The sequence below is a fragment of the Opisthocomus hoazin genome, chromosome 13, assembly GCF_030867145.1.
Source record: "Opisthocomus hoazin isolate bOpiHoa1 chromosome 13, bOpiHoa1.hap1, whole genome shotgun sequence".
In the NCBI taxonomy this organism is placed as follows: domain Eukaryota; kingdom Metazoa; phylum Chordata; class Aves; order Opisthocomiformes; family Opisthocomidae; genus Opisthocomus; species Opisthocomus hoazin.
This window is the reverse complement of record NC_134426.1, coordinates 22,485,179-22,512,027: the sequence shown is the minus strand read 5'-3', so window position 1 is coordinate 22,512,027 and position 26,849 is coordinate 22,485,179. Positions and strand designations below refer to the sequence as shown.

Sequence of the window (26,849 nt, the reverse complement as noted above, 5' to 3'; positions counted from 1 at the left end):
TGTTGCCTGCCCTTAATCACATGTGGGATCCTTTTCTCTACAAATTGGCCTGTCCTTGCAAGATGTAATTGTTTCTCAGGGAGGGTTAGTGAATGTATTCTATACAGAAGCCTGTTTTGAGATGTTCCTTGTGCTTTATAGAAGGCAGATCTCAGTGGTTTTCTGGCATCCTATCTTGTGTTAAAATATCTTGTGGTGGTTGAGAGGAAAGCAAGCACTAGAGCCGTGATTTAATTAGACCAGTATGCTTCAGCGTCCAGTTGCGTTCTTGGTCTCATCCACCCCTGCCTCCCCTCCTCTGAGTCTTTACAAATCTGCCGAACCATCTGAGCTGCCTCCCCACTTGTGACACAACTGTTTGCTTTTCCCTGCTGGTGCTGGGTCTTCAGCTCCTCTGTGTTCCTGAGGGCTTGGAAACACTGACCCACACTTGCTGGCTGGACCAGTCTTCCTTTTCTGAAGAGTGTCAGCTCAGCAGACCTGGAGATTGTGCCTTTTGCCAAAATAGTAGCGATGCTGAAATGCTGGGCACGGGGAAGTGCTCTCTATTGTCGTGTTTTCAGCTACTGTCTGGTCAGCTGCACACACCCTGTCAGTGCCTGCAGGTCCAGGTCCTGCCTGAAGCAGATCTCCTGCTTCCCTTCCATAGGTCGTGGTAGACAGGTGCTTCATCCTGCTACTGGCAAACCAACCATAGGCTGCTCTCTTCATCTGCACTGGTATTAAAGGTCTGCTTTGGCTGATGGTCGGTGCCTTTGTTCACTGTTCCTTCACCCTCCTGCACTCTGTAAGGTGAAGCTTTGTGGATGCTGCTGGGTGGGGGATGACTCCTGAGCCCCCCTCCCCAAGGAGCCGGGTGTCCTGCTGTTCCTTGTTCCCTGAGGCCTTCTGTAGTGCGCTGGGAGATGTGCACAGTGCTCACCTCGGAGCTGCACCAGCTCGGCTGAGTCACACAAGAGCAACACATAAGCTTGAAACTTCAGTTACTTGTTGTGTCTCAGCTGCTCTTCTGCCAGGAACTGGTGGTCCTTGCAATCTCAAGATTATCTAGAGGAAAGCCAGGAGGGTTTCAAGTTGCACATTTCCTGCTGACGATTACAAGCAGAGTTGTTAATTTTTGCTTTGCAAGCATAACTAATAGGCAGTTTGGAGGGGGGAGGGGGAGAAGTGAAAGAAATTGTAATTTCCACCCCCTGGGCTGAATCTGCTCAGCTGAGGGATGCTACCCTCAGGAGGAGAAGGCTGAAGAAGCAGCAGGAAACTCCAGCAGCTGAGCAGCTCCCGGCAGTGTAGGGATGTTCTCCATCCCCAGCAGGTCTAATCTGTGGGATTCCAGCTTTCCCTGCCAGAAACTTCCATCGTTTCTGCTGTGCTGAGCTCCAGAGCAGGGTGCTTTGGCTGCAGCACCCTGGCACGGCAGTGGCAAGGAGGAGCTGAGGACAGAGAGATTGTTGAAGTTTAAAAAACAGACGATCAAAAACCTCAGTTGCTACTTTGTGGAAAGCTCTCTGGCCAAAGAGGAGCTGTTTACAGAAAGCAGAAGTTTGTAAACCTTGGATGTTGCAACAGGAAATCCATGCTGGGCAAACAAGTTGAGCTGCCTGCAGTTAGCCAAGCAGGCAGTGCTGATCCATGACTAACGCTCCTGAAAGGCCGAGTTCCTGGCTGTGAGAGGAGAGGACTCTGGCGTAGAGCTGCGGTGGGTCAGAGACAAAGGAGTTGGGAGGGGTGGCTGCTGGCAAGGACAGTCAAACATGCAGAGGGCTTCCAGCAAGCCAGGACAGAAGCTTTTCTTGGCCTGGATCTGTAGAATATCCACCCATAATGAGTGGAGAAGGCAGCAGTTGTGTCCAGTGTAAAAGGATGGGAATACTGGGCTGTGGTTCTCTGGTGGTCTTGAAGAGAAAGCGTTTCTGCCTTCAGATGGGTTTGGGTTTGTGTGTGGTGGAAGATCACTCAGCAGAATTCTTTGTTCATCATTCCTCTGCAGTGGAAAGAGTGGCAGTGCAGTGTGAGAAATGTAGCTCCCCTAGATCCCTACAATTGCTTTGACTTCCTTATCAGCTGGGGACTTTGGCTTCTAGTGCTACTTTGCGCATGAGGATTGCTCTCTCCTTGCTGATGGGAGCTCTTGATGCACGTGTGCAGACGTGGCCGTGCCAGGTCTCTCCACAGTCACGCTAGCTGTCCCTCAGGAACTGATTCGTGTTCCTGTAAGTGTACGGGCTGTTGCAAGACAGAGGAGCATGAGCAATTAGAGTATTCTCCCCAGCAGCCCAGGATTGTAGCTCGTAACAAAACCTTACTAAGTTCTTTAATGCCCTGTGGGAAAGGAAAACCCATTAGTACTCGTGGTGAGTCCCAGGGTACAAACCCTCATGCCCTTTGCCTATACTTCTGGCAAAGTTTTGGTGTTTTTTTTCCCTCTCCTCCCTTTCTTCATTCATGTAACTGCCCCAGCTGATTTCCCTTCTCTGCTCTCCCCCCCTCAGCTGATTTTGCAGAGATAACTGGGTAGCAGAGGACACACCTTTTTTTCTTCATACTTGCATAGCGATCCCTGGATCCAAATTATTTCCCACCCTTTTTTTTATGAGTAGGTCCTGCATCCAGTCCCCAGTCTGCATTCTTGACCACTACTGTATGCAGCCGCAGTCAGTCGACTTCCATGGTTGAATGGAATACATAGAAGAACAGCATAAAATACTGTAACTTGCTATGCTTTAACTGCTTTGTAAACTCCTTACAGTTATTTCCTTTCACTCAGTCATTATTCTTTTTTTTTTTTCCAGATGAATTTTTCCATCACCCGTTCTTGGATGCAAGTGCCTCTATGAAAAAATGTAAGTGTTGCATTTTTGATTACGACTCTTTGAACCACAACATGACTTCCTTTGCTGCTAGTCCAAAAGGAAAGAAAAAGTCTGCTTTATGTTTTCCTAGTGGCTTAGGCAGGGATTTGGCATTTATTACTGTGTCATGTCCAGATTTTGCTATCGAAATGTGTTTGATTTTGCTGAGTTATCTTCAAAGGGATGATTAGGGAGCTATTTAGAAACCTAAAGTAGCAGTAAATGCAGCTTTGAAATGTGTTCAGCTTCTCTGTATGAAGCGCTTGGCCAGCGGGGATGCTCGTAGGTAAACAGGATTAGGCAGCATGATCTTGGTGGTGTTCCGCATCTGTAGGACAATGCAGGGCAGTGGATGGTGGAAACTGGCACTCCTGTCCCTGGTTGCCAGGTGGCAGCTTCAGGTTGGCTGTGCAAAATGACAGGCTCTGGTCACCAAATCTTGTTTCAGCATTTACCTCCAAACTCTTGATAAATCTTGTTTTAGAAGGGTGAAGTTTGCGTACTCTGTGAGAACTGGCCAAAACAAAGACAGGTTTCAGTTGAAAGCTCTTTCTTTCCTCTTTTGATTCAAAACTTGTGAAACTTTCCAACCACATGTACTATGATTCAGGGGTTTGGTTTTGGTGGAAAACGATTCAGAATTGCTTCTAGTGTATGGGATATAATAGTCGTCTGGCCAAGAGACTTGGTTTAGTGGAATTGTGTATGGTTGTCTTCTGGAGGGATCTTCCTGGGCATTTAATCTCCTGAGTAAATGATAGAGCCAAGAATTTTCATCAGTGGCTGATCTGGGGTGCCCAGTGCGGGGGCTGGAAGTCTCAAAGGACGCATGTCCAATGCCGTCTGCGCACAGAGCCCCTCTTGGACATATGCCATGGGTGAATGCCCCTTGTCTGATGTCCACACAACTCTAGACAGTCTCTTGCTTTCCTGGGTCCAGAGCAGGACTTCGCAGTTGTTCCTGACGCAGATTTTAACTGTGTACTTAGGTGACCGTCCTGCGGGCAAGAAACGACGCTTCTGGTTTAGGGGAGCTTGCAAGCCAGCCAGGCCCCTATCTCCATCCGCGCCAGCAAGATGCAGGGCGAGTCCTGTAAAACAGGAGTGCTCTGCGGGCAGGGAAGGACTCTGCCCGGGTAGGACTGCTCCTAAGCCTGCTCAGCTCTCAGCACCTGCTGTACCGCTGCCATGTGGGGAAAGCCCTTTGGAGTCTGATCGCCCTGTGGGCAGAGGACCCCTCCATCGTGACATTCTTGCATGCCCACCGGCTCATCTCTTGCCTCCGGCAGTTCCGTTGCTTTGTTGGACAGGGGAGCAGAAAACCTCCTGCAAACAGGAGAGGGTTCTCCTGGCCTGGCCTCAGTTTCCAGCTTCTGCGCATTTGCTGTGCAGAAACCAGAGGCCCCGTTATGAGCAGGGGACTGTAGCTTGGCCTTTGCCCCCGGCTGCACCGAAGCTGATAGTGTGGGGTCAAGGCCCAATAAAAAGAGCACCTTTACAGGCAGGTAAGGACTACACAAACTCCAGACCTCTCTGCTGCCCTGCTGGTCCTCACCTCCGGGCATACATCAACAGCCTGGAGTCCTGTCCAGAGAGGAGAGACCGCTGCTGGCTTTGAAAAGATGAGGTGAGAAATATGTCATCATTGCTGGAGGTCCTCAGGTTGTTGCATGCGGAAATCTGCTAGCAGAGAAGGTGGTTCTCTGTAGTCCACTGTGGAGGTCTCTGCTACTGCCAGATGGCAGCGATGGATGAAGGCCTTTGGGAAGTGCGGTGAAGAGCCTAGAAGAGAAAGGCTGCATGTGGGAATGGTGGTCCTTTTGATTTGTGAATAGGCGTGAGAAGAGCCAGTGTCTCAGCAAAGGTCTGGGTTATGGTGCTCCCGATAAGAAAACCTCACCCGGGATGTATGGAATGCTGCTTAACATGGTCACATGGTTAGTATTTGCACAGTTTTAGCTGGAGCAGATAACTTAGCAAGGTTGCAGTTGCTCAGGGGCGAGCTCCCCTGGCTTCACGTGCACAACTAAGATGAGTCCAGAAGTTTATTGTGCTACTTCACCTCAGCACGTGGCTCAGCATCAGGAGTGTAGGAGGTATCAAAGAGGAGAAGAGAACCTAAATGTATGTAAATCTATGGGACCTGATGAGATGCATCCTGGAGTCCTGAGGGAATTGTCTGATGTAGCTGCCAGGCCACTCTCCATGATACTTGAAAAGTTGTGGCAGTCAGGTGAAGTCCCTGGTGACTGGAAGAAGGAAAACATTGTGCCTGTTTTTCAAAAGGGTAGGAAGGATGACCCTGGGAACTACTGACCTGTCAGCCTCACCTCTGTGTCTGGGAAGATCATCAAACAGATCCTTCTAGAAGCTGTGCTAAGGTGCATGGAGGACAGAGAGGTGATTCGAGACAGCCAGCATGGCTTCACAAAGGGCAAGTCCTACCTGACCAACCTGGTGGCTTGCTAAGATGGAGTGACTGCATCGGTGGACAAAGAAAAGCAACAGATGTCATCTGTCTGGACTTCTGTAAAGCCTTCAACATGGTTGCCCACAACATCCTTCTCCCTAAATTGGGAAGATACGGATTTGATGGGTGGACTGTTCCGTGGATAAGGAATTGGTTGAAAGGTCGCAGCCGGAGGGTAGTGATCAACAGCTCGATGTCCAGGTGGAGACAAGTGGAGTCCCTCAGGGGTCCATGTTGGGAATGGTGCTGCTCAATGTTTTCATCAATGACATAGCAAGATGGAGTGCACCCTCAGCAAGTTTTCAGATGACACCAAGCTGAGCGGTGCAGTTGACGTGCCAGAAGGACTGGATGCCATCCGAAGAGACCTGGACAAGCTGGAGAGGTGGGCCCATGTGAACTTCATGAGGTTCAACAAGGTCAAGTGCAAGGGCTTGCGTCTGGGTCGTGGCAACCCTCAATATCAATACAGGCTGGGACATGAAGGGATTGAGAGCAGCCCTGCTGAGGAAGACTTGGGGGTACTGGTGGATGAAAAGCTGGACATGAGCCACCAATGTACACTCGCAGCCCAGGCAGCCAACTGTATCCTGGGCTGCATCAAGAGAAGCGTGGCCAGCAGGTCGAGGGAGGTGATTCTGCCCCTCTACTCCACTCTGGTGAGATCCCCCAGGAGTCCTGCATCCAGCTCTGGAGCCCCCAGCACAAGAAAGAGATGGAGCTGTTGGAGCGGGGCCAGAGGAGGGCCACAAAAATCATGAGGACTGGAGCATCTCTGCTGTTAGGAAAGGCTGAGTGAGTTGGGGTTGTTCAGCCTGGAGAAGAGAAGGCTGTGGGGAGACCTTATTGCAGCCTTTCAGTACTTAAGGGGGGCCTGTAGGAAAGATGGGGACAATCTTTTTAGCAAGGCCTGTTGTGACAGGACAAGGAGTAACGGTTTTAAACTGAGGGAGGGTAGATTTAGACTGGATATAAGGAAGACGCTTTTTACAGCAAGAGTGGTGAAATGCTGGAATGGGTTGCCCAGAAGTAGTGGAGGCCCCATGCCTGGAAACATTCAAGACCAGGTTGGACGGGGCTCTGAGCAACCTGGTCTAGTTGAAGATGTCCCAGCTGATGGAAGGGGAGTTGGGCTAGATGACCTCTAAAGGTCCCTTCCAACCCAAAGCATTCTATGATTCTAAGCTTTCTTTCTGTATGAGAGTGTTTTGCAGACTGGGGGGATGTGGTGGGCTCCATACCCCTGCAGGCAGATCTGCCCTTGGGTGATGGGGCAGAACGGGAGAGCTGCCACCAGCGTGTGGAGCTGAGCACATCACTGGGCTCCGGAACCTCATCAAGACTGGGCCAGAGCTGGTCAAAACACAATGCCTAAAAATAAAGTGAGAGCCATCGGCTGTTCATTCTGTGTGGATTAATACAATGAAATTTTGGAATTATGAAAAACTGGGGAATCCTCAGATGTGGATAATTCTCGAAGTGAATAATTTTCAAGTTGGCGAGGGGACTAATCAAAATAAATTCACATGTTTTTCGAGACACTTCAGCAGAGTGAACATTTCTGTCAAATCTTTAAAGACGGCATTTCTGACCCGCTCATCCTCTCCTCTGAGGTTTCAAGGGATGGTTGTTCTCATCTCCCGCCTTCAGTGACGCAAGGACATGAGTCTGCTGCCATCCAGGGTGTACCCCACTGCCTGGAGAGTGGCTTTAGGGCCTCGTGGGCTTTAACTCAACCATACACTTTTCTTTTAGTTCGTTTATTTGTATTTTACTTTATATTGTGGGTTTTGTACCTGTGACTAAGCATGTACTTTAGATGTGGAAAAATTTATTAATAAAATCTTTAAAATACTGTGTCTAGTCAGACTGTCGTCTGTCTGCAGCCAGGTCTGATCAGCATATGGTATGGGGCAGTGTGTTACAGTAACAATGCATGCGAAGGCATAATTAGACGCTTGTGCAAGTCTTCTCTCAGTAAACACATTGTGATTGGTACCCGTGCAGGATATTTTGGAGGGCTTTTTGCGCTTGCCGCTAATGAATGCTAAGCTGGTACCTTCTTTACGCTGAGTTGGGAGAGCATGAAACCTGAGCAGTTAGGGTTCAGAAGCGTGCAGGAGGGTCAGCGTCTGGAATATCTGTCAGGTTTAACTTGACTTTTACCATCTTTATAATCTTACCCTACATAAAATACTCAAGTAAAAACTAAGAAAAAAATCTGACTTCTGCATATGAAAGACTTTAATGATGCAAACTTGAAGTCTAAACAACAGCTTATTCTTTGGGCAAGTTACTTCAGTTTTTGCACTCAAACTATTGCCTCGTCAGAGGCTGCAATTAAATACCTTTTTGATGACTGGTTTTAATTGAATCCAGATAGTCACAAAAATGCATCTCTCCAGGGTGTGTAAAACTGGGTTCCAAATAAAGCTTTTATATAGAGCTTGAGGCTTGGCTATTTTTAGGGCAACCAAGCCCCTGGTAGGATGATGTGTCAGAAGTGATTTTTGCAGGTGTAGGATCCAGTATCAAGATCCACACAGCTGGAGCACAGGCTTGCCTTTACAGAGCCCAGCTCTCCCATTTGAAACCAGTTGGTGTTGGTTACGCAATGTACAGGATGACTGTTTTGTTGCTGGGACAAGTTGGAGAGGACAATTATGAAAACAGACTTATTTACATTACAATTACAATCCAGCAATTTTTGGATTTGGGTGGGGGCCTACAAACCATGTTAACATTCCCCGCATTGAGCTGAAAACATGATGAGCCAAGTGTTTGCACCCTTTTTAATTTCTAACTGGGAGTGCCTGGGTGTGCGGAGGAGGTGGAAGCAAGCATCTTGCTTTCCAGCTGTCCTATGTGGCTGACGCTGAAAAATGCCCCAGCAGGGACATGGGGGTCAGGGAGGGTTTGTCAGAGCCAAACCTCGTGGTTCTGCATGCGCAGAAGTCCAATTTTAGTGTCAGGACCTGCTGAGTTAGACCTCACAGCATTACAGTGTGAATGTGGGGAGTTTTCAGGGTTATATATAAGAATATGATTAATAGAGGCTGTATCTAAAGATGTGCTTCATGCAGATAGTGTTTTAACATGAGTTTCAGATGATAGTGGCAAGGTCTGCCTGCTTATCTTCCTTCCTAGATTAATAATAAGCTGTCCAAAGTAAACAGACAAAAATAGAAAAGTCTCAATTCCAGCCAGATTTAAATCAATAATAAACACAGAACCAAAACAGAGTGGAGGGGACCTTGAGAGAGAACTGAAATGACTTTAACAAAAATACGGATTCCAGGAAAAATGAATGGTGATGCAAGTCTTGCAGCAGGCATCTGTGGATACAGTTAAGAAATCAGTTACCTTTTCTTAAAAGTGCCTTTTCATTAGAGGAAGGTCTGTCTGTACAAGGGTGAATTGTTCTGTAACGGCTGGCAGGATAAAAAAGGGGAGAATTTTTGGTGCCCCCCCCTGCCCCCCCGATTTCTGGTGGTAAATACCTAGGGAAGGTGCTAGGTGTTGCTCCGCAGGCTCAGTGGGAAGGCTGCGGAGATCGGCAGCGGTGTGGTGCAGGCAGGACAGAGCTCTCCATTTCACGGGCAAGTTCTCGGCCCTCTGTGTGGGTTCCCTGAGTGTGGGGAGTGGGAACCAGCTGTGCTGGAAGAGCGTGTGGCACGCAGGTGGTGTAGCTCTCCATGCCAAGCCCTGACCGATCTTCCAGAATACCCACATGCAGGGCACTGCAGTCCCAGTTCCTTTACGGGAGCCAGGGCAGTGTGTTTTGACAGCACAGCCCATGGAGGGCACAAGATCAAGCATAGAATAGATACAGAAGCTGAAATGCAGCCTCTCACAAAGCTTTGGAAAGGTTTATTTTCGTTACGGACCTAACCCTCAAAATGCTGGTGGACTGAGCGCTGCCGGTGCGGTCTGACACAAGAGGGGAAGGCATCTGCGCGTGTGAGTGGCGCTGCGCACTGGCCCCACGCGGCCGTCCCACGATGGCTTCCTACTGCACAGGCCCCAGCAGTCAGCAGAATCCACCTCTATTTGCAATAGAACTTGACCTCTTCAGAAAAACATTCAGTTTTTGTTAATGTTAGCAAAGGGTGGAAGAGATCGCTGTGACCCTGGTTAAAGTTACAGCAGTTAATTACTTATGTTAAAACATATTTTAAGTCTACATTTCTTTGGCTTCGTTTTCCTGTTGTTGGATCTTGTTACCTCTCTGTCAGACGGAGGAATTCAGCATCTAAGTGATTGCCCTCTTTCTGCTGGGAGACACTGGTCTAGTCATCCTTTAACCTTCTTTGATAAGGCTAGATGGAAAGACTTCTCAAAGCCTTTTATTAAAAGGCGTATTTTCCCATTCTTTTATCATTAGAACACTGTTTCAACGGTTAATTGAGAGAGAAGTACTTTTTGTTTTCTAGCTGGTTGAACAGAGTAAGTACTTTGTGGTGTCTAATGCAGTCAATGGCAGACGTCATTTTACTTCAAACAGAAGTATTCTTCTTCTAGGTGTTATTACCCCTCCTGGTATTAAGTATGGAGTCACTAGCACAGATCCTGCAAAGGCAGAAATCTGATATGAGGTGCTGATTCTCTGCCAGCACAATGGAAGAGAAGCAAAGCGACGTGTTCCTCTCCTCTCTTAAGCATTGCCTCTGATCTCTGTCTTAGCCATTTTGGTATTTGAATGACTTGCAGAGTAAAATCTGACTTCACACTGCCTTGAAGTGGGGGTGCTGGGATGGTTCTGCAACTTCTGCACCGTTCAGTCTTGTGCAGGTGGGCTGGGGAATTTGAACCACTAAATACTTCAAAGTCTGTTAAAAAGCCAGTGTTACCTTTGGCTCGTTGAGCAGAGCTCTTCTAAGTCATTTACTGAACCTCACTTGGAGTCATTGGAGTTAAATATTCTTTTCTCCTGTGACACCTTAATTATCTCTTCTGCCAGAAGGTCAATGCTAACTAGTCCTTTCAGTGTGAGCTTTATGCCTCTGTGAGGGTTACAAAAGCCACTTCAGCAATGAAGTTAATAAATGGGCAGTTCTTATATTGAACAACAGAACAGAAAAAGAAGGGATGCAAGAACAGCCAGTGCTGTGGAACAAGTTCTGTACAAAGAGATTAAATAAGCAAAACCTCTTTAACTTGCCAAAGTGACTGAGGGAGAATGTGTTGAGGTGTAGGAAGCAAAGAACTATTTCCTTGTGGAATGATTAATTCTCAGGGAGGGGTAGATGTCTTTCTAGCATGTGCCCTGGAGTGCCCAGGTGACTGTTTGGGCAGCAGGCATAAGGCATGTGTTTAACGTGATGTATGTGTGCTAAGCCACAAGGTTTGACAAAGAAGAAACTGTAAGGGTCGGGTCTAGCTTCTGACCTCTGCCACCAACATGAGTAACTCAGTCCAGTTTTCTGTTTATCTTTCCCTTCATTTGCAAAGATGCTTTGGAGGCTCTTTAGGGCAGAAACCATCTAGCTACCTGTGTAGGGCAGCTGTTGAGTGGACATCTGACCTTGGTCAGATCTTCTGAGACCTTCCACCCCAAGAGCTAGAACAGTGAAATAGCATGTGGAGGACTGGATGGGTGTGAATCATGTAACTGAACAGATTGCTTATTTTTCTTTTGTCCTTCTTTAATTGGCCACATCTGATACATGAGATACATGATGGTACATGAGAGAAACCTCATGGGAAAAGATGAAAAAGACCTTTTATTGTTGATTAATTTTCATATGACAACTTGTTTTGGTTTTGTCTTTGGCTGTTTTTAGCTGCTTCTGTGCCAATGCCTTCTTACCCCAGTTCAGGCTCCGGTAGTTCCTCCAGCAGCTCCTCTACTTCCCACCTGGCATCACCTCCCGTAAGTACAGCTCAGAGGATACACTGCTTGGGTTCGTGGTCTCCTTGCTTGCTTGCTTTGAAACAAGGTCTCTGCTTTTGCTGTCTTCTGGTGCAAGTCACTGAACAGTTCTGCCTGGGTTTTGTTCAATGTCTTCTCCAGTCTGTTTAGTTTGGATCCTGAAGGTTGTCTTTCTCTCCACAAGAAATATTTCAATTTGCCTGTTATCTGAAAAGCTTTTATGAAATAAGACACTAGCTTGTCTTGGCAGAGGTGGAAAGCTCCATGGAACCAAAAACAAGTCACTAATGCAGGGTGTAGCGCTGCTTACTTGGCTGCAAGTTCTCTGTTTTCAGGCAAAGTCTCTGCAGCCTGACAGCGTGTCCACCGTCCTGCGTGAGGTGACCCTCCACCTGTCTGACCAGCATCCCCAGGTGCCACAGAGGGACCTTCAGCAAAGCTGTTTGCTCAGACCGGACCTGCATGGTCCACTAGTCTTTTGAGAGATGATCAGAACTGACGGGTTTTCTCTTTGGTTACCTGAAATGATGAAAACTTATCTGGAAGGCAGAGTGTTAACTGACCAGTGACGCGACATTCCTCCAGCTCACTAAACTGAGAGCTTGTTTTTGGAGGCTCTTGGTGAAAACTGCGTTTTGACTTTGAACTCAGGAATGCCAGTGGTGTCACGCGTAGGGGAAGGGAGAAGGTCTGAATTTGTTCCTCCCTGGAACCGCTGCTTTTTTGCTCTGAGTTTCACTGGGCCAAGGCTTCTCATCCTCCTTCAAGGAGTGCCATGGCTGAATCTTTCTTTCCAAGTTCATGGAAGAGATTGTATCTGCAGTGAGGGCCTGGTCTCGGAAAGGCTGAGAGGCACTGTCTGAAGGTGGTGCAGCTGCTTATGATGTGGGCTGAACAGAGGGGAGAGGTCTGCTCTCCTCTGATGGTTGCATAACTTTATCTCCAAAAGCACCTTCCCTCCTGCAGCCTTGGGTAGAGGGTTGTTGGCTGAGGCTCTCCTGACCATAAAGCTCCAGGAATGGGCAGGTGGTGCAAAAAGCAAACTCTCTCCCCTGAGCTTTCCTGGTTTGGGAAGCTCAGGGATGGTGCAGACTCACTGCCAGACTTGGGAGGACCCCGCCTTAGAAGGGTACTGCACCGGTCCTGCTCTGCCTGTTGCAGTTTTGCCGAGGGAGGTGTGCTGGCTTGGCATGTGAAAAAACCCGTGTCTGCAGGGCAGAGCTAGCAGGTTGGGTGGAAAAGAGACAACTTTGATAGCGCAAGATTGCTTCTGCTTGTATGTACTGTGTGTACGGTGAGAATCAGCCCCCACTGGGACAGCAGGAGAGTCTCTGGGGCGCGAACAAGGTCTAAATAGGGCCCAAGTGAAAGGGAATTCAAGTATTTCTCAGCTGAAACATGCATTAGGATAAAGGTTGTCTGTGACCTGCTCAGTGGGCAGTTCAGCTGTCTCAAAGCTTTCTTAAACCATCCAGCCTCCTCCATTTCCTTGTAAAACGTGAGGATTGTGGGGCTATCTATCGTTTGGCTGAAGGCAAAGGGAAAATGGGACTTCTCAAGTTCTGTCCTGCTTCTGATGGCTGAGGTGTTCATCTCTTGAATGCTACGTCTCCTTCAGACCATTCTTTAACTCCTTATCAGCACTACAGCAAAACAGGGTTGTCCCAAAAGTGCCTGGACACTTATGTACATGTTCCCGAGTGCTGCTTAGTGCAAAAGCGTGAATAGAGACCAGATGTGTAATGTTTGAAAACAGATTAAAAAAAGGTAAGCTGAAAGACCAACCAAAAACACCTCTGAAGGCTCTGCTCTGTTTTGTGGCTGTACTGAATTGAGTGGGTAGAAAATGCGTGGTTGATCCAGAAAGCCTTAGCAGAAGGATGTAATACCTCAAGTGAATTTTTCTTATCTGGGGAGCATCAGACACGCTGGTCGTATGTTTTGTGTAACAGGAGATGTGTTGTTCTGACATGGACATAAAAGGCTGTTCCTTTTCAGTGAACTAAACAGCTGCTTCTGGCAAACTATCAGCGCTGGTTTGTCAGCAAAATGTTGCTTGTAGCCTTGTACAGCTCAGTTTGAGGGATCGAGCAGAATGATGAAGTAGCTGTGCTGAAGCCAGTGTTTGTTTTCTTCTTGCATTAGCAGTCCCTTGGAGAGATGCAGCAGCAGCTGCAGGAGAAGGCGCTGGCGTCTCCTACCCAGGATTCCCCCGGCTTTCTGCATGGATCGAAGGACTCTGCTGGAAGCAGCAGTAAGAATTCGTCCTGCGACACAGATGACTTCGTTATGGTCCCAGCACAGCTCTCAAGTAAGCTGGTTTCTGGAGGCGCAGACGTTCTGAGCAGAGAGGGGTGTGGGTGTTAAGGATAGTTACTAGAAAGTTGAAGGAGTAATTAAACCTGTCTATATTGACTGAATGCTTTTGAATCTCAGGATTCAAAAAATGGAAAACAGGAATGATTTTGTTCTCAAGCTGGAAGAGACATACGTCTCCCTGGCTAGTTTCGTAGGACATTTTGTAATTACCTTCAAATATAGGATTTGAGAGAGAAGATTACTTGGGGATCTCAGTAAGAGATTGAATTTCGAAATCCAACTGGAAGAGAAGATAAATAGGCTTACAAGGAGAAGTCTTCCTCTCACAGAAGCCGTTTCCATGTCATCCTGTCTTCAGTTTCACTCAGCATCACAATCCAAGACAGGATTTCAGCTAGCAAGATGGGTTTTATACTTGGAAAAAAATCCCTGAGAAAAAATAAAAGATGTTGGCTTTTTCTTCAAACATCTTGAATTTAATTTTAGCACCTCCATGTGTTTATGCTTCGATAGGAATTGCTTGAAAATAACTATGTATATAGAGGCCAGGTGCCCACTTCAGCCATGTGCCTGAGTGTGTCCATGCACTAGTCCTTACTTAACCAGCAGAAGGATATTGTTCAACATTGACCGTGTATCTGATGCTTTGCTGGGTTGGAACTTGCTGATAAATACTGATTCTTCCTGCCCAAGTTGCACTACTTGTGTTGTAAGGGACAACAAAAAATGTTTTTAAAAATACATCAACAACAAAAAGAGGGCCAAGGAGAGTCTCCATCCCTTATTAGATGCGAGGGGGAATATTGCCAACAAGGATGAGGAAAAGGCTGAGGTACTTAATGCCTTCTTCTCCTCAGTCCTTAATAGTCAGACTGGTTATTCCCAGGGTAGTCAGCCGCCAGTGCTGGAAGATAGGGAAGTAGTGTGGAATGAACCTCCCATGATCCAGGAGGAAGCAGTTAATGACCTGCTATGCCACCTGGACACTTACAAGTCTGTGGGACCAGATGGGATCCACCCAAGAGTGCTGAGGGAACTGGCGGAGGAGCTGGCCAAGCCACTGTCCATCATCTGTCAGCAGTCCTGGCTAACAGGGGAGGTCCCAGATGACTGGAGAATCACCAGTGTGACACTCATCTACAAGAAGGACTGGAAGGAGAATCCTGGGAACCACAGGCCTGTCAGCCTGACCTCGGTGCCAGGCAAGATTATGGAGCGATTCATCCTGAGTGCGCTCACCAGGCATGTGAAGGACAACCAGAGGATCAGACCCAGCCAGCATGGGTTCATGAAAGGCTGGTCCTGCTTGACCAACTTGATCTCCTTGTATGACCAGGTGACCCGCCTACTGGATGAGGGAAAGGCTGTGGATATTGTCTACCTGGACTTTAGTAAGGCCTTTGACGCTGTTCCCCACAGCATCCACCTAGAGAAACTAGATGCCCGTGGTTTGGATGGGTGTACTCTTCACTGGATAAAGAACTGGCTGAATGACTGAGCACAGAGAGTGGTCATGAATGGAGTTAAATCCAGCTGGTGGCCAGTCACAAGTAGTGGTCCCCAGGCTCGGTTTTGGATCCAGTCTTGTTTAACTTCTTTATCAATGATCTGGATGAGGGGATTGAGGGCATCCTCAGTAAGTTTGCAGATGACACCAAGCTGGGCGGGAGTGTCGATCTGCTTGAGGGTGGGAGGGCTCTGCAGAGGGATCTGGACAGACTGAGTCAATGGGCTGAGGTCAACTGTATGAGGTTCAACAAGGCCAAATGCCGGGTCCTGCCCTTCGGTCACACCAACCCCATGCAACGCTACAGGCTTGGGGAGGAGTGGCTGGAAAGCTGCCTGGTGGAAAAGGACCTTGGGGTGTTGATCAACAGCCAGCTGAACATGAGCCAGCAGTGTGCCCAGGTGGCCAAGAAGGCCAATGGCATTCTGGCTTGTACCAGGAAAAGCAGGAGCAGGGAGGTGATCGTGCCCCTGTACTCGGCACTGGTGAGGTTGCACCTGGAGTACTGTATTCAGTTTTGGGCCCCTCACTACAAGAAGGACACTGAGTTGCTGGAGCATGTCCAGAGAAGGACAGTGAGGCTGGTGAAGGGTCTAGAGAACAAGTCTTATGAGGAGCAGCTGAGGGAACTGGGGCTGTTTAGCCTGGAGAAGAGGAGGCTGAGGGGGGACCTTATTGCTCTCTACAGCTACCTGAAAGGAGGTTGTAGTGAGGTGGGTGTTGGTCGCTACTCCCAACTAACTAGTGATAGGACGAGAGGCAATGGCCTCAAGCTGAGTCAGGGAAAGTTTAGATTAGATTTTAGGAAAGATTCCTCTACTGAAAGAGTGGTCAGACATTGGAACAGGCTGCCTAGGGAGGTGGTGGAGTCCCCATCCCTGGAGGTGTTTAAAAAACGTGTAGATATGGCACTTCAGGATATGGTTTAGTGGGCATGGTGCTGTTGGGTGGTTGGTTGGACTTGATAATCTTAGAGGTCTTTTCCAACCTATGATTCTATGATAACAGGAGTTCAGAGGGGCAGCACTGGAATCTGTGAAAGGTCTCTCTTGTGCAGTCCTTAAGATAAGAAAGAGCTTGGTGGCATGGGTATTTTTCCTGGGAACAGTGATGGGGCCAGTACATGCATGTCTTGTGGTAGTCAGATTTCCAGTGTTCAGATGTTTTGGCAAAGGCACAAACTCCCCTGGGTTGTGTACCCAGCTGCCCTGGATTCTTGCCACTTGGGACGTGGATGTTTCAAAGCCCGGCGTGCAGCGTGTACCACTGTCTTTTTGCAAAGTAGCTAATTGCTTGCACCAAGTGGGCATATACCCGTTGCCCCAAATGATACTGCCAGGTTTTAGCCCCCTGCCGAAAGGGCTCCCTTTCAGCCTGAATCTTTTAAACCTTCAAGATACAAGGATCAGCAGCATCCATATCAGCTTCAGCTCACTCGTATTTGGCAAAATGTTGACCTCAGAAGCAATTCGGTGGGTCCTGGAAGAGTAGGAAATTCTACCCAAAATCTGTTGCTCTAAATATATAAAGATTTTTAAAGAAAATGATCTAGAATTAATATGTTTCTGTACTTCCTTGTTCCTCAGGTGATTTGACTGTTGAGGCTGCAGGAGGGAAACCGATCCAAGACAGTCTGATGTACAGCGGGTAAGAGCACCAAGGCAGCTGAAGTTGTTCAGCCACTGGAGCGTACTGTGCACGAGGGACTTTTGGGTGCTGGTGGATGGGACGAAAGATGCTGCTGAGTTAGCTGTTGCTTCAAGGATGACTGTCACCTGCCTGGTTCTGATCATGTTCCATTTGACCATCAGCATGTGGCACCTGAACAGCCGCGTCTGTGGGGCAACGTGACAGTCCCCAGGGCTCCCATGACGTGCTGGGCAGACGCAGCTCTGCTACTGTGCCCTGTAGGCGACAGGGAGCGGGGTTGGTTCCCCTCTGACAGCTGGGTTCTTTCCTTTCTGTCGTTCTTCAGGAGTTCTCTGGTGACTTCAGCAGGCTTGGAAAGCCAGGGAAGGACACCGTCTCCTTCACCCCCATATAGCAGTTCTCCAAGCCCGTCCAGGTAAGAAAGACTGTTCAGTCATGACTATGCAACATTGATCTATTAAACACCCATTGACTTCCAGGAGGGGATTTTACAGATGTTGGTGTGCTGGGCAAGATCCACATCTCCCCTTTAGTTAAGGGGTAATAAGAAACACCCAGGAGAAACTCCTCAGCCTCAGGCACTGGTCAGTCCCAACCACAGAGCCTCTCTCTCCCTCTTTAGGCCTTCAGGAGGCACTAGGAGGGAATGCAGTGGGGCCGGAATTAACTCTCTTCCCTGGGGCGCCAGGGATTATTCTCAAGCAAGAAATTAAATGCTCTCCACCGGCATGTATGTGCTACTCATCCCCTCTGTGCTTGGCCTGCAGAGGCAGTCAGTATTCCAGCTAAAGACCTTTCCTTCTGAATTTATGCAGTGAATTAGAGCACAACACTTCAGCCAAGGCTGAAGCTACTATGGGCTTGAATTACTGGGCAAAGGGCAGGAGGGCAGATGTGGAGGGGTGTTGCTCTTCTCCCCTTGCTGTTGAAGGACAGATGTGGGCCTGCCTAGATGTTTGTAGTTTGCTTGAAGCTCCGAACATCTCCTTGCACTACGCTGGTATAAAGCAATGCTGCAACATGGGGCTTGTTTGGTAATGGAGGATGCAGGAGCAGGAGTAACAAGTGCAACGAGGCGTAGGTTCAGTTCCAACTAAACCAGTTGCTGTCGACTCAGCTTTAGCCTTTAGAAATGTCGTAGGTGACAGCCACCCACACACAACAGCACCAGCCGCCCAGCAGCACCAGTGCCTCCAGACATGTTTGTGTTCAGAAGCCACTCATGGTCTGTGGACGGCGATCCCATTGACTTTAGAGCTTGAAGCGTTAGGGTCTGTGCTTAGCGTACAGGGAGCTGGCGGTGTTGCTTCCCGTCTCGTTCCTGCCTGCTGGGGAAGCAGGACAGCTTTCGTCTTCTCTTCTGTCAACAGGGGACGTGTTGGGGGAGGAGGACTGAAGGAGATTTCACACGGAGAGACGGATGACCCTAAAATCTTTCTCAAGAAGGCAGTGTAGTCCCAGGCTGTGTGTTGAACACACGTCACATAAGCAGAGCCCAGAAAATGACAAAACATAGCTTCAAAGCATACAAATTTAAAGTAAAAGAATACAGCTGAAAGCCTTGCTGACGTGAGCAGATTAATTGGCAAGCGCATACCACAGTGTGGAGTTTAATTACGTGAGGCTACTTAATGCCATCGCCTGCTAAGCTTTGTAACAGCTTATTCCTTAACTGATTCCTTTGCATTCTGGGGATCAGTATTAAAGGATTTGGCCTTGTTTCTGGACAGCAGAGAGTGGTAATTCATGGAAGTTGACTACAAACGCTGCCCACTTTTCACTATTCACTACTGTCTTTACCAAACTGGCCTCGTCGTATTTTACTGGATCGCAAGGTGGCAAGTCAATGCCAGTGGCTATCATCTAAACATGTTTCTGCTCTCACTGTCTCTCCTACTCATTCCCAGCAGCTTGTGTGGAGCAGATGCCGAACCCTGTAGCGCTACTTCCCACTTTTCAGTATTTCTTCAAAGCAGATAGAAAAGTTACTTGCTACCCTGTCCATGATGGGGAGTAAGACATAAGTAATGAAAGAAGGGAGCAGTCACTCTGAATCTAGAGTGTAAAGCATGAGCTTTGATCTGTCCCCTGAAAGGGCTTTAAGCAGGTGCCACCCAGCCATGTCCTTAATAATTATGAACATGGGCTTCAGTGCCCTTCACTGTAGATGTCACGAGGCCCTTGGTTCAGCATTTGGCTTCACTGGTGCAGAGGACTCCTGATTTTCTCTCTGTCTTTGCTCACTCAGAAGCAGCAGTTCTCCCTTTCGTGTGAGGCTAGCAAGCAGCACTGGGTGCAGTCCAACTAGGACAGAAAGCAAAGGCTATTTTAGAGTGGCCGGCAGTGGGTTTTCCTCAGGAAGTCACGCTACACTCTAGAGCGGCCTTCCTTGTTCTTTACTGAATAAGAGAGTAAGGGCTAGGCAGAACTAAAATATGCTGACAGGTGAGCTTTTTCTCTTTTTTAAACACTTCCTTGTTGAAGATGCTTGATAACAAAACATGCTTCCTTGGATGTATCCCACAGCAATGGATTTAATACCATTTTCAAAGAGCTTTTAATTACTGCCAAGGAACTAAACTTCCTCTCCCAGCTTTATCTCTTGATCTTTGCAAATTTATGGTCAATCGTAGTCTTTAAGGCTTGAGGCCAGTTAGCAGGTTTAGTATATGTCACCTCATTTGGATGCTTTCTTTTGCAACTTGCGCTTTGTGGAGAAACCTGACTCCTTTAAGGACTTCTTGTAGCTCTTGGAGAGAGGGGGATCATTTCACCTGAGAACTTCTTTTCCCCCAAGTGATTTTGCCAGATTGAAGAGACAGTGTTTGAAAGTTATGCTGCAAATCGGGATATGTATAAGGTTTGATATGAACCCTCAGGTTTCTTGGTTAAAGCTCTGTTCACTCTATGTCTGTCTGACTCCATGTCTTACACCGATGGAAGGCAGAGAGACCAAAGCCTCATCCTTCCGCTGAGCAATCAGAAGTCTTGAATGCCTTTATTTTATGGGGTGTCAATGAAGAATCAAGGCTTCCATGCTGTGTTTTGGAGACAGGCATCAGATTAAAAGTCTGCTCTCTTGGTGGAAGAAATAAGGAGGGATATATAGAACTTAAAAAATCGGTAGACATGCTGAGAGAGGAATGAAGAAATCGGAATCACATTTTGTTCTTTCGGCCTTGATGAAAGATCTCTTTCAGTTATTTGGCTCTCTTATGATGGAGGAGTGTTTCATGTGCACAGGGTGGAGATCTGCAGACACATTCCGTCAGATCAGCTTTGTTCAATACTGTCACTGTAAACCACAGAGTACTGTTGACCTTCCCCGAAAAAGAAATTCTGATAATGGGATGCTTTGCCAAAGAAGACACAAACCCTTCTGTCTTTCTCTGTGCACGCATGTACGTTCTTGCTGAATTATTATATCTCCTTTCATCTTATGTAAAACACTTCCACTCCAAGTGTTAGACCCAAAGAAGTGATGCTTCCCGCTTCTCAGGGCAGTCCCAGGCCTGTGTCCTTGACTGACAGCAAGGAAGGCTGCAGAAGCCTTCATTACCAAGAAGATCTTTCTGTAATTGTGCAACAATTGGTGTTGGCAGTTCTAAATAGCATTGCCATGGCAATTAATCCTAGAATTCTGGAGCCTTTGGGAAAAGACTTTAGGCGCCTACTTAGTTAAATGTGATGTTTGCATGGGTTTTGTGTAGCGTGATTTGTATATAGCATGGTGTGCAGGCAAAGAGTAACAGGGGAAACTGTCACCCAGGGGAACAGATACCAGACGTGAGCTGATTAACCTGCTTGGGTGGAACTAGAAAGAAGTCTGACGTTTGCAGAACGGGCCTGTCCCATTTTGTGTGTGTGGTATTCTAGCTGATCTGAATGAGTGTATAGATAACAGCGCCTGCCCCCAAATTTATTCTTTCCTGAGTTGCCTTCTCCACCCTATAGTTAACTTGCAAATACCCTGATATACACCACAAGGTTGTATTCTTTTTGTGGCGTGCTGAGACTTTCATGGAGATGCTGTTGCTGCAGCAGTGCCTCTGCGTGAATCGCAAGTAGCTCTTGGCAGCGAAGTCTCTGCTGGTGTCCTTTGTGAGCCAGGAGTGTTTAGCCCCTGCTCAATGATGTGCTCTTTGGCTGTGGATCTAAGCTGTGGGAAACTAGGCCAGCTGTGGCCTGAAATAGCAGGCCTCCCGTTTTCCTGGAGGGAGTGGTGTGCTCGGGTGTATGTTTTGACTTCAGTCTGTGGGTGGGAATGGTGCTGGAGGAAAGGTCCCTGTGTTCAGGAGATGTGTGGTGCCACTTCCCCTTGGCAGGATTTTGAACCACCTCCCAGTATAAACCCACAAGCCGAGAGCAGCCAAGGGGACGCTCCCTGTGTATGGTTGCTCTATGAAGATAAAACCTCCAATTACCCATGTGAAGGCCCACCCCTTACAAGAGCCTTTCTTTGTCTGTCTCCTTCCAACAGCCGGCCGGGTCAGTTCTCTAGCAGCAAGTACGGACACTCTGTGCCCATTCCGGTCCCAACGCAGATTCACAACTACCGGCGGATTGAGCAGAACCTGCAGTCTCCCCACCAGTACGCCTCTCCACGGTGAGTGCTGGGGCTGGGACGAGGGGTAACCTCAGTGCGGGGCCACTTGTAAGACAGCTTGGGGGTTGTAAAACAAACTGCTTCACAGCTTGTGCTCTGTACGTCTCAAAATTTCACGGTGTGATGGGCTCTCCCCCTTGCCGTGGGGAGCCAGTGTGGTGTGTGTTATGTGGTGACATAGTTTGGGGGTATTTTTGTAACAGTGTTGAGATTCATTTGTTTACTGTGTACTGTAAATTTTGTCTGTGTGCATGTATGAGAGACTTTCAGCACAGGCAGGGCCCCTTTGAGGCTGACAGCTTTTCCCATGCCAGCTGTGGGTTGGATGTCCGAGCAGAGAGAACCATCCGTCTGGCAGATGCCTTTATGAAAGGAAAAAGTTGAGATAAACAACTGAAGTGGATGGGGCTACAAAACTTACCTGACTGCCTTAATTGGTTCCTGTAGCTCGTCACACCATAGATGATGTGTCTTACACGAGTTGCATATTAATGTGGTTATGCAGCCAGGACTGGTTAAATCATGAGCAATTTGTGCCTGTGAGGCAGAGCACGTTTTCTGAAGGCCGTGAGGAAGACCCGGATGCCAGCCTTCAGCCGCACAGCTGACCTTCTGAGTTCAGTGGTAATGCCTTGTATCTCTAAGACACATAGGGTTTCTGTCTCTCCTCACGTATAATTTCTGGTTCTTACAGGTTTGAAATCTGGGTTGATGGCGGCAGCCCAGTTCGTAGACTGGGGTACAGTTGGAATGCAGGGGCATTCAAACAGAAGTGTCTGTGAGGTGTCGTGTCTTTTTTTTGAGGAGTTGCTTTAGGATCTGGATTAGTTAAAGTTTAGATTTCAGAAGTAGGGTAATAGCCGTGTCAGCCTAAGTTTGGGCTTCAGCCAGCCGAATTCAGGAGAAGTCGTATTGAAGTGGACCCAGAAGTACACACAGTATGTTGATACTAATTGGGGATCAGCAGAGAGATTGTTTTGTGCCAGGGTTACTTTAATACTATTTTATGCTCACGTCTTTGAGCGTGTGGCAGGTTTTGTGGTAAGCTCCTTCCTGTTTACTACATGCCTGGTATTTTTTACGGCAAAACTTGTGGACCCTGTTGGTGTTGGAACTCACACCTGGTTATCCGTGTGATGTGTAAAGTGAGAGCACTGGAGAAGGTGCAGAGGATGCCCCTAGGCACACTGTACCTAGCCAGGCCTGCTGATGGCTGCTGAGTTCAGGTTCACAGCCCGCAGCTACCAGTCAGGGATCAAACTGCCGTGTTTTGCTCCTTTTAGTCACCACTGTGTAATGTTGAGATTAGCATCGTCGCTGCAGAGGAACTCGAGGAATGGACGCAATCAGGATGATTCACAGTCTGCTTTTAGCATCTGCTCAAAGTCTCTGGCGTCATGGCTTTTTCTGCCGCAGGAAGCCATATCTATCTCTCACCGTCACTTCCTCTAATCAGCAAATTGAGTAGACACCCTTCAGGAATGGAAGGAGAAATCTTCATCAGGCGTTTAGTATGTGATTCCACTTTTCCATCAGATGTACCAAATAGGCCATTAGAGCCGAGTGCCTCGTCATGTTCGCCAGCTCGTTTGATTACGAACCTGGATGTACACTCTTGTTTCTGAAAAATCGACCGCTGTCATCTGACTGGCTGGTGCATGCCGGTGTAACGTAGCTTGTTTGTGGACTGATACGCTGCTTGCTGAGGTGGTAATTACGTGTGCGTCCTTTTGGCCACATCACCTGTCCTGCTCGTCTGCTTGCTTGCTTATCCCACATCTCGTAGGGTGGCATTTGACATTCCACATCTTTCAGCAGAGGCAGTCAGCTGGTGGTTTTTTTCTGCAAGTTCCCAATAGATAATATTCAGCCTTCCACATGGCTCATAATCTGGAGAGTTAAAAACATGGGAGAGCAATACTTTTTGCCACTGAACATCTAGGTATCTTCTCCTTGTCAGGTGTCCATCTCCTTGTTGTGTATTCATTTTAATTCAGGGCCAGGCACTTGATGAGCATTAGGCCTCTGAATCTGGAGCAACCTGAAGAGAAGTGATTTTTAGGTTAAAATTTTAAAGGATTTCCTTTTTTCCAAGCATGTGAATATAGCTTGGATTCATTTGGCTGAGAAATGTAGTAACACATTGAAAAGGGGGAAGATGGGGGAGCGGTGAATCAAACTCTTATATCTCAGCTACTGAAATAGATTTGTGTTTGGTTTGGGGGGTTTTTGGGTTCCCCCCCTGAAATTTGGCATGAAGTAAAACATACACCTAGTAGTGTTGTTGAGTAGATGTACTGACACGTCATCAGGGTGACTTTTGCCATTGCTGGGTACTGTAGCCAGCCCTGCTTGCACCCGTCTGGCTTTGTTCCTTCTGCTTGGATACGTGTGGACGGCTTCATGCAGCGTCACTGGGAGGGGAGGCAGGATACCTCGGTGACAGCGTCTTTCAGTGGCTTGAGCACAGAGGGGTTTTTTCAGCATATTCATTGATTCCTGTCCAGAAAACCACCTACCGGCTGAAACTAATGTTGTTTGAACAAGGGAAAAAGTGTTTCCAAATTGAGAGTAGAACGAAAGATTTGATGAAAAGACTTTTTTCCTGTAGAGGAATGTAATGGGAATCTTGGTGAAGGAGTCTGCAGAGGCAGAATGACGTTTCAATAAATAGCGTTCAGGTTGTGTGTTCTTATCAAGTGGTGAAAACATTGAAATACTGAGAAATAATTAGTCAATATACAATAATCCTGTCTCTCTCCAGAGTGATGGTGTGGCTGTACTCACTTTCCCACTAGTCTGGTTTCCACTTTTGTTTCATTTTAGCAGCTGGGTAATACCCGAGGTTCCCACATTTGTGGGCTGTACAAATGAATTTTAACCCCCTGAGGTGAGGTTTCACGATGAGTTAAAGGAGCTTGGAGCCCAGGCAATTCTGACTGTCCAGCCCAGCGCTGCTCTGGTTTGCTCTCTAGCTTTTGATCTGAGTCAAAGCCCTGTTGCCGAGCGGTGCCTCTGGGACAGCCTGCCTCCGCATCGTACAACCTGCGCTCGCGGAGCTTTCCACCAAAATGGCCGCTCTGACAATAAGCGAGTGGCTCAGCGCGGGAGGAACGCTTGAATAAAACCCTCTCAGGGCATTCTGAAGACACCACCTAAAACAAACACCCTGGATGTGGCAAGATATGAAGCTCTGTCTTGTTCAGGATTGATGTAGATACCTGAAAGCATCTAAAAGCGACTTCTGAAAACGGGCAGGCTTTCCTGCTTGCAGCTAAGCTAATCTCGTTCTCTCTTTTAATTTGTCTTGCAAAACTTTGTTTGGATTGCAACTCTTCAAAACAAGGATTATCATCTTAATCTGTATTGATGTAGTCCTAGAACGGTGGGATTATGATCCGGGATAAACAGCCATGAAGCTCCGCTTCTGTGGAAGTAGCTGTGTGCCTGTGTGAGCCTGGTGATACTGTTCTGCTTACCCATCTGTACTGACATCTGGAGTAACGTGTGTGCTGCTGTTGTTTCCTATAAGGTCTGGTACGGTCCGGAGGTCTAGCAGTACAAGTCCTCTTGGTTTTCCGAAAACTGGTGCTTCCCCTCCTTACCCTGGAGAGCATGGATCTGTGCCCAGCTCTAGAAAGCTCTCGTTTGGCGGTGCCAAGCCATTTATGCCATCACCACAAGGTAAGATGTCAGCTGGCGTATTGCTGCCCTGATAAAAGCATATCCCTCTTTCCTCTGAAGAGGGAGGTTATGACCAGCTGTAGCTGCCAGGTAATAGGGAATTCAGATTATTGTGTTCTCCCATGGCTCTTCTCAATAGGTTATTTGACAAGTGTTTTGGCCTCAGTAAAATGGAGAGGAAATACTTATTAGCCCCGGGAGAGACAAGCTTTGTTTTGGTATCTGCATCAAACATTTGCTGCCCTCTGAAGAGGGCTGCTGTAAGTGCAAAGTATCTTTTTACTGGCTTGGGCTGGGGTGAGAAAAAACATAAGCCAATTGTTGTCAGGGCAAAATTCTGACCAGCTTTGGAAGGGCTTGAACTTCCCTGTTCAAGCTGAGAAGTAGCTGTCTGGATATCTGGTAGCCTGATCCATATGCTAACAAGCAATTCCAGTGGAAAGGGAGAAGAAAAACACCAGCGTGCAACTGATGCAGTTTGCTGTTTTCTGTAAAGGAACAGACTCTGATGTAACTAGCTGTTCTATATCCCCGGTGTCTCCAATCCTATGTTTATTAGTCTCTGCTGGTGGGGAAATGCAGCACAGTCGTATTCTATTCCTCTGAATTAATATCACTGCCAAATAAGACTGAAACTGGCTAAAGTAATACCAGACGGAGGTTTTTTCCCCTCCTTTTACAGGAGTTGTTGGTCTTCTCACAACACAGCTAGGGCTGAGCAGATGGAAGAGATAACTAACATCTTTCTGTAAAACAGGTGGTGCGTAGTGGCGTTATTGCCTGTGGAAACTGAATAAACTTTTTTTTTTATTGTGTTCCCTCAAAGTTGGAACAATCCCAGAGCAGCCCAGCCAGACTGTTATCCCATCCTCTCTTGGAGCAGAAGTGAGAAGCCGGATGCCTGTCACTGGTGCGTTGGTCCTTACCTTCCTTCATTATTCCTATGGACAAAGCCAGAACCATAGTTTCAGGGCATTCAAGGTTGGATGTGGTTCTTCTGCAGCTTCTCTTGATGCTTGGCCAGCCAGGATTTCTGTGCACTGGTAGGAGTCAGTGTTGAGCCCTTCACATCCCATCAGGCAGCCTCCTCCAGTGCTGACAGACCCTGTGAAACAGAAACTCAAATTTGTGACTTTGAAGTCAGTGGATTGAGTGAAAGAAAAGCATCTCAAAACCCTGAACACCTCCTCTGCCAAGTGGCCTGCTTGATGTGCAATTTCCTTGCTGCTGAACTGTGACAGTCAGGGTCCCTTTCTCTGTAAGGGCTGCAAGTGAAGGAAAGAAGCCACACTTTTATTTCCCTGTTGTTCATATCTCTTCCTCCTGTGTAAAGTCAAAACCTGATCAGGCCTAGCAGTGTGGCGGCACTGATCAGAGTGCCATCCTTAGCCATCCACTGAAGGTTTTGATCTGTAGATGTTCTAGCAGTGGATCCCAGGATCCGGCTGGCTCTTTGTGTTAGAACCAGAAAATGACTCGGTTTGTCACTGTGTTTGGGCCCTGCAGGTTCCTCAGTGCCCGAACACTCTCCTCGAGGGATGGGCTCCCGGCTCCACAGTGCTCCCAACCTGTCAGATTTGCATTCCTGCAGGCAGAAGATAACGAAGCAGCACTCTGATCCTCTTGTTGTGCAGTTTGGTCATGCCCCAGGCAGCCAGCCGCTGCAGGTTCACGGCTTGCAGCACTGCCGGCAGCTCAGATCCTCACCGAAGCTGTCCGAGTTCATGCAGAGAAGCCCTTTGCCAACTATAGTGGGCTCCCCTACAAAGGTATGGCAAGGAGTCGGCTTCTGGGTTTCTCGCGGCTCGATCCTTTGGGTTGTTTGAGGGTGAACTGCTGCCCGATCAGATAACTCTGACCTGGAGTTACCCCGCTTGTTCGCTTTTCTT

At 47.7% G+C, this 26,849-nt stretch overlaps 1 protein-coding gene across 4 annotated transcripts in view; it reads left to right on the top strand.

Moving 5' to 3' along the window:
- The window catches only part of ULK1 (unc-51 like autophagy activating kinase 1), an 86,502-nt gene that overhangs the window by 43,557 nt on the left and 16,096 nt on the right, over positions 1-26,849 (top strand). For all 4 annotated transcript variants that reach the window (XM_075434521.1, XM_075434520.1, XM_075434523.1 and 1 more), the window contains 9 exons: positions 2,793-2,843; positions 11,106-11,194; positions 13,340-13,505; positions 16,607-16,667; positions 16,996-17,085; positions 21,151-21,276; positions 24,809-24,960; positions 25,787-25,870; positions 26,467-26,729. In XM_075434521.1, coding sequence (XP_075290636.1) covers positions 2,793-2,843; positions 11,106-11,194; positions 13,340-13,505; positions 16,607-16,667; positions 16,996-17,085; positions 21,151-21,276; positions 24,809-24,960; positions 25,787-25,870; positions 26,467-26,729 — 1,082 coding nt within the window. The remainder of the gene's footprint in view (positions 1-2,792; positions 2,844-11,105; positions 11,195-13,339; positions 13,506-16,606; positions 16,668-16,995; positions 17,086-21,150; positions 21,277-24,808; positions 24,961-25,786; positions 25,871-26,466; positions 26,730-26,849) is intronic.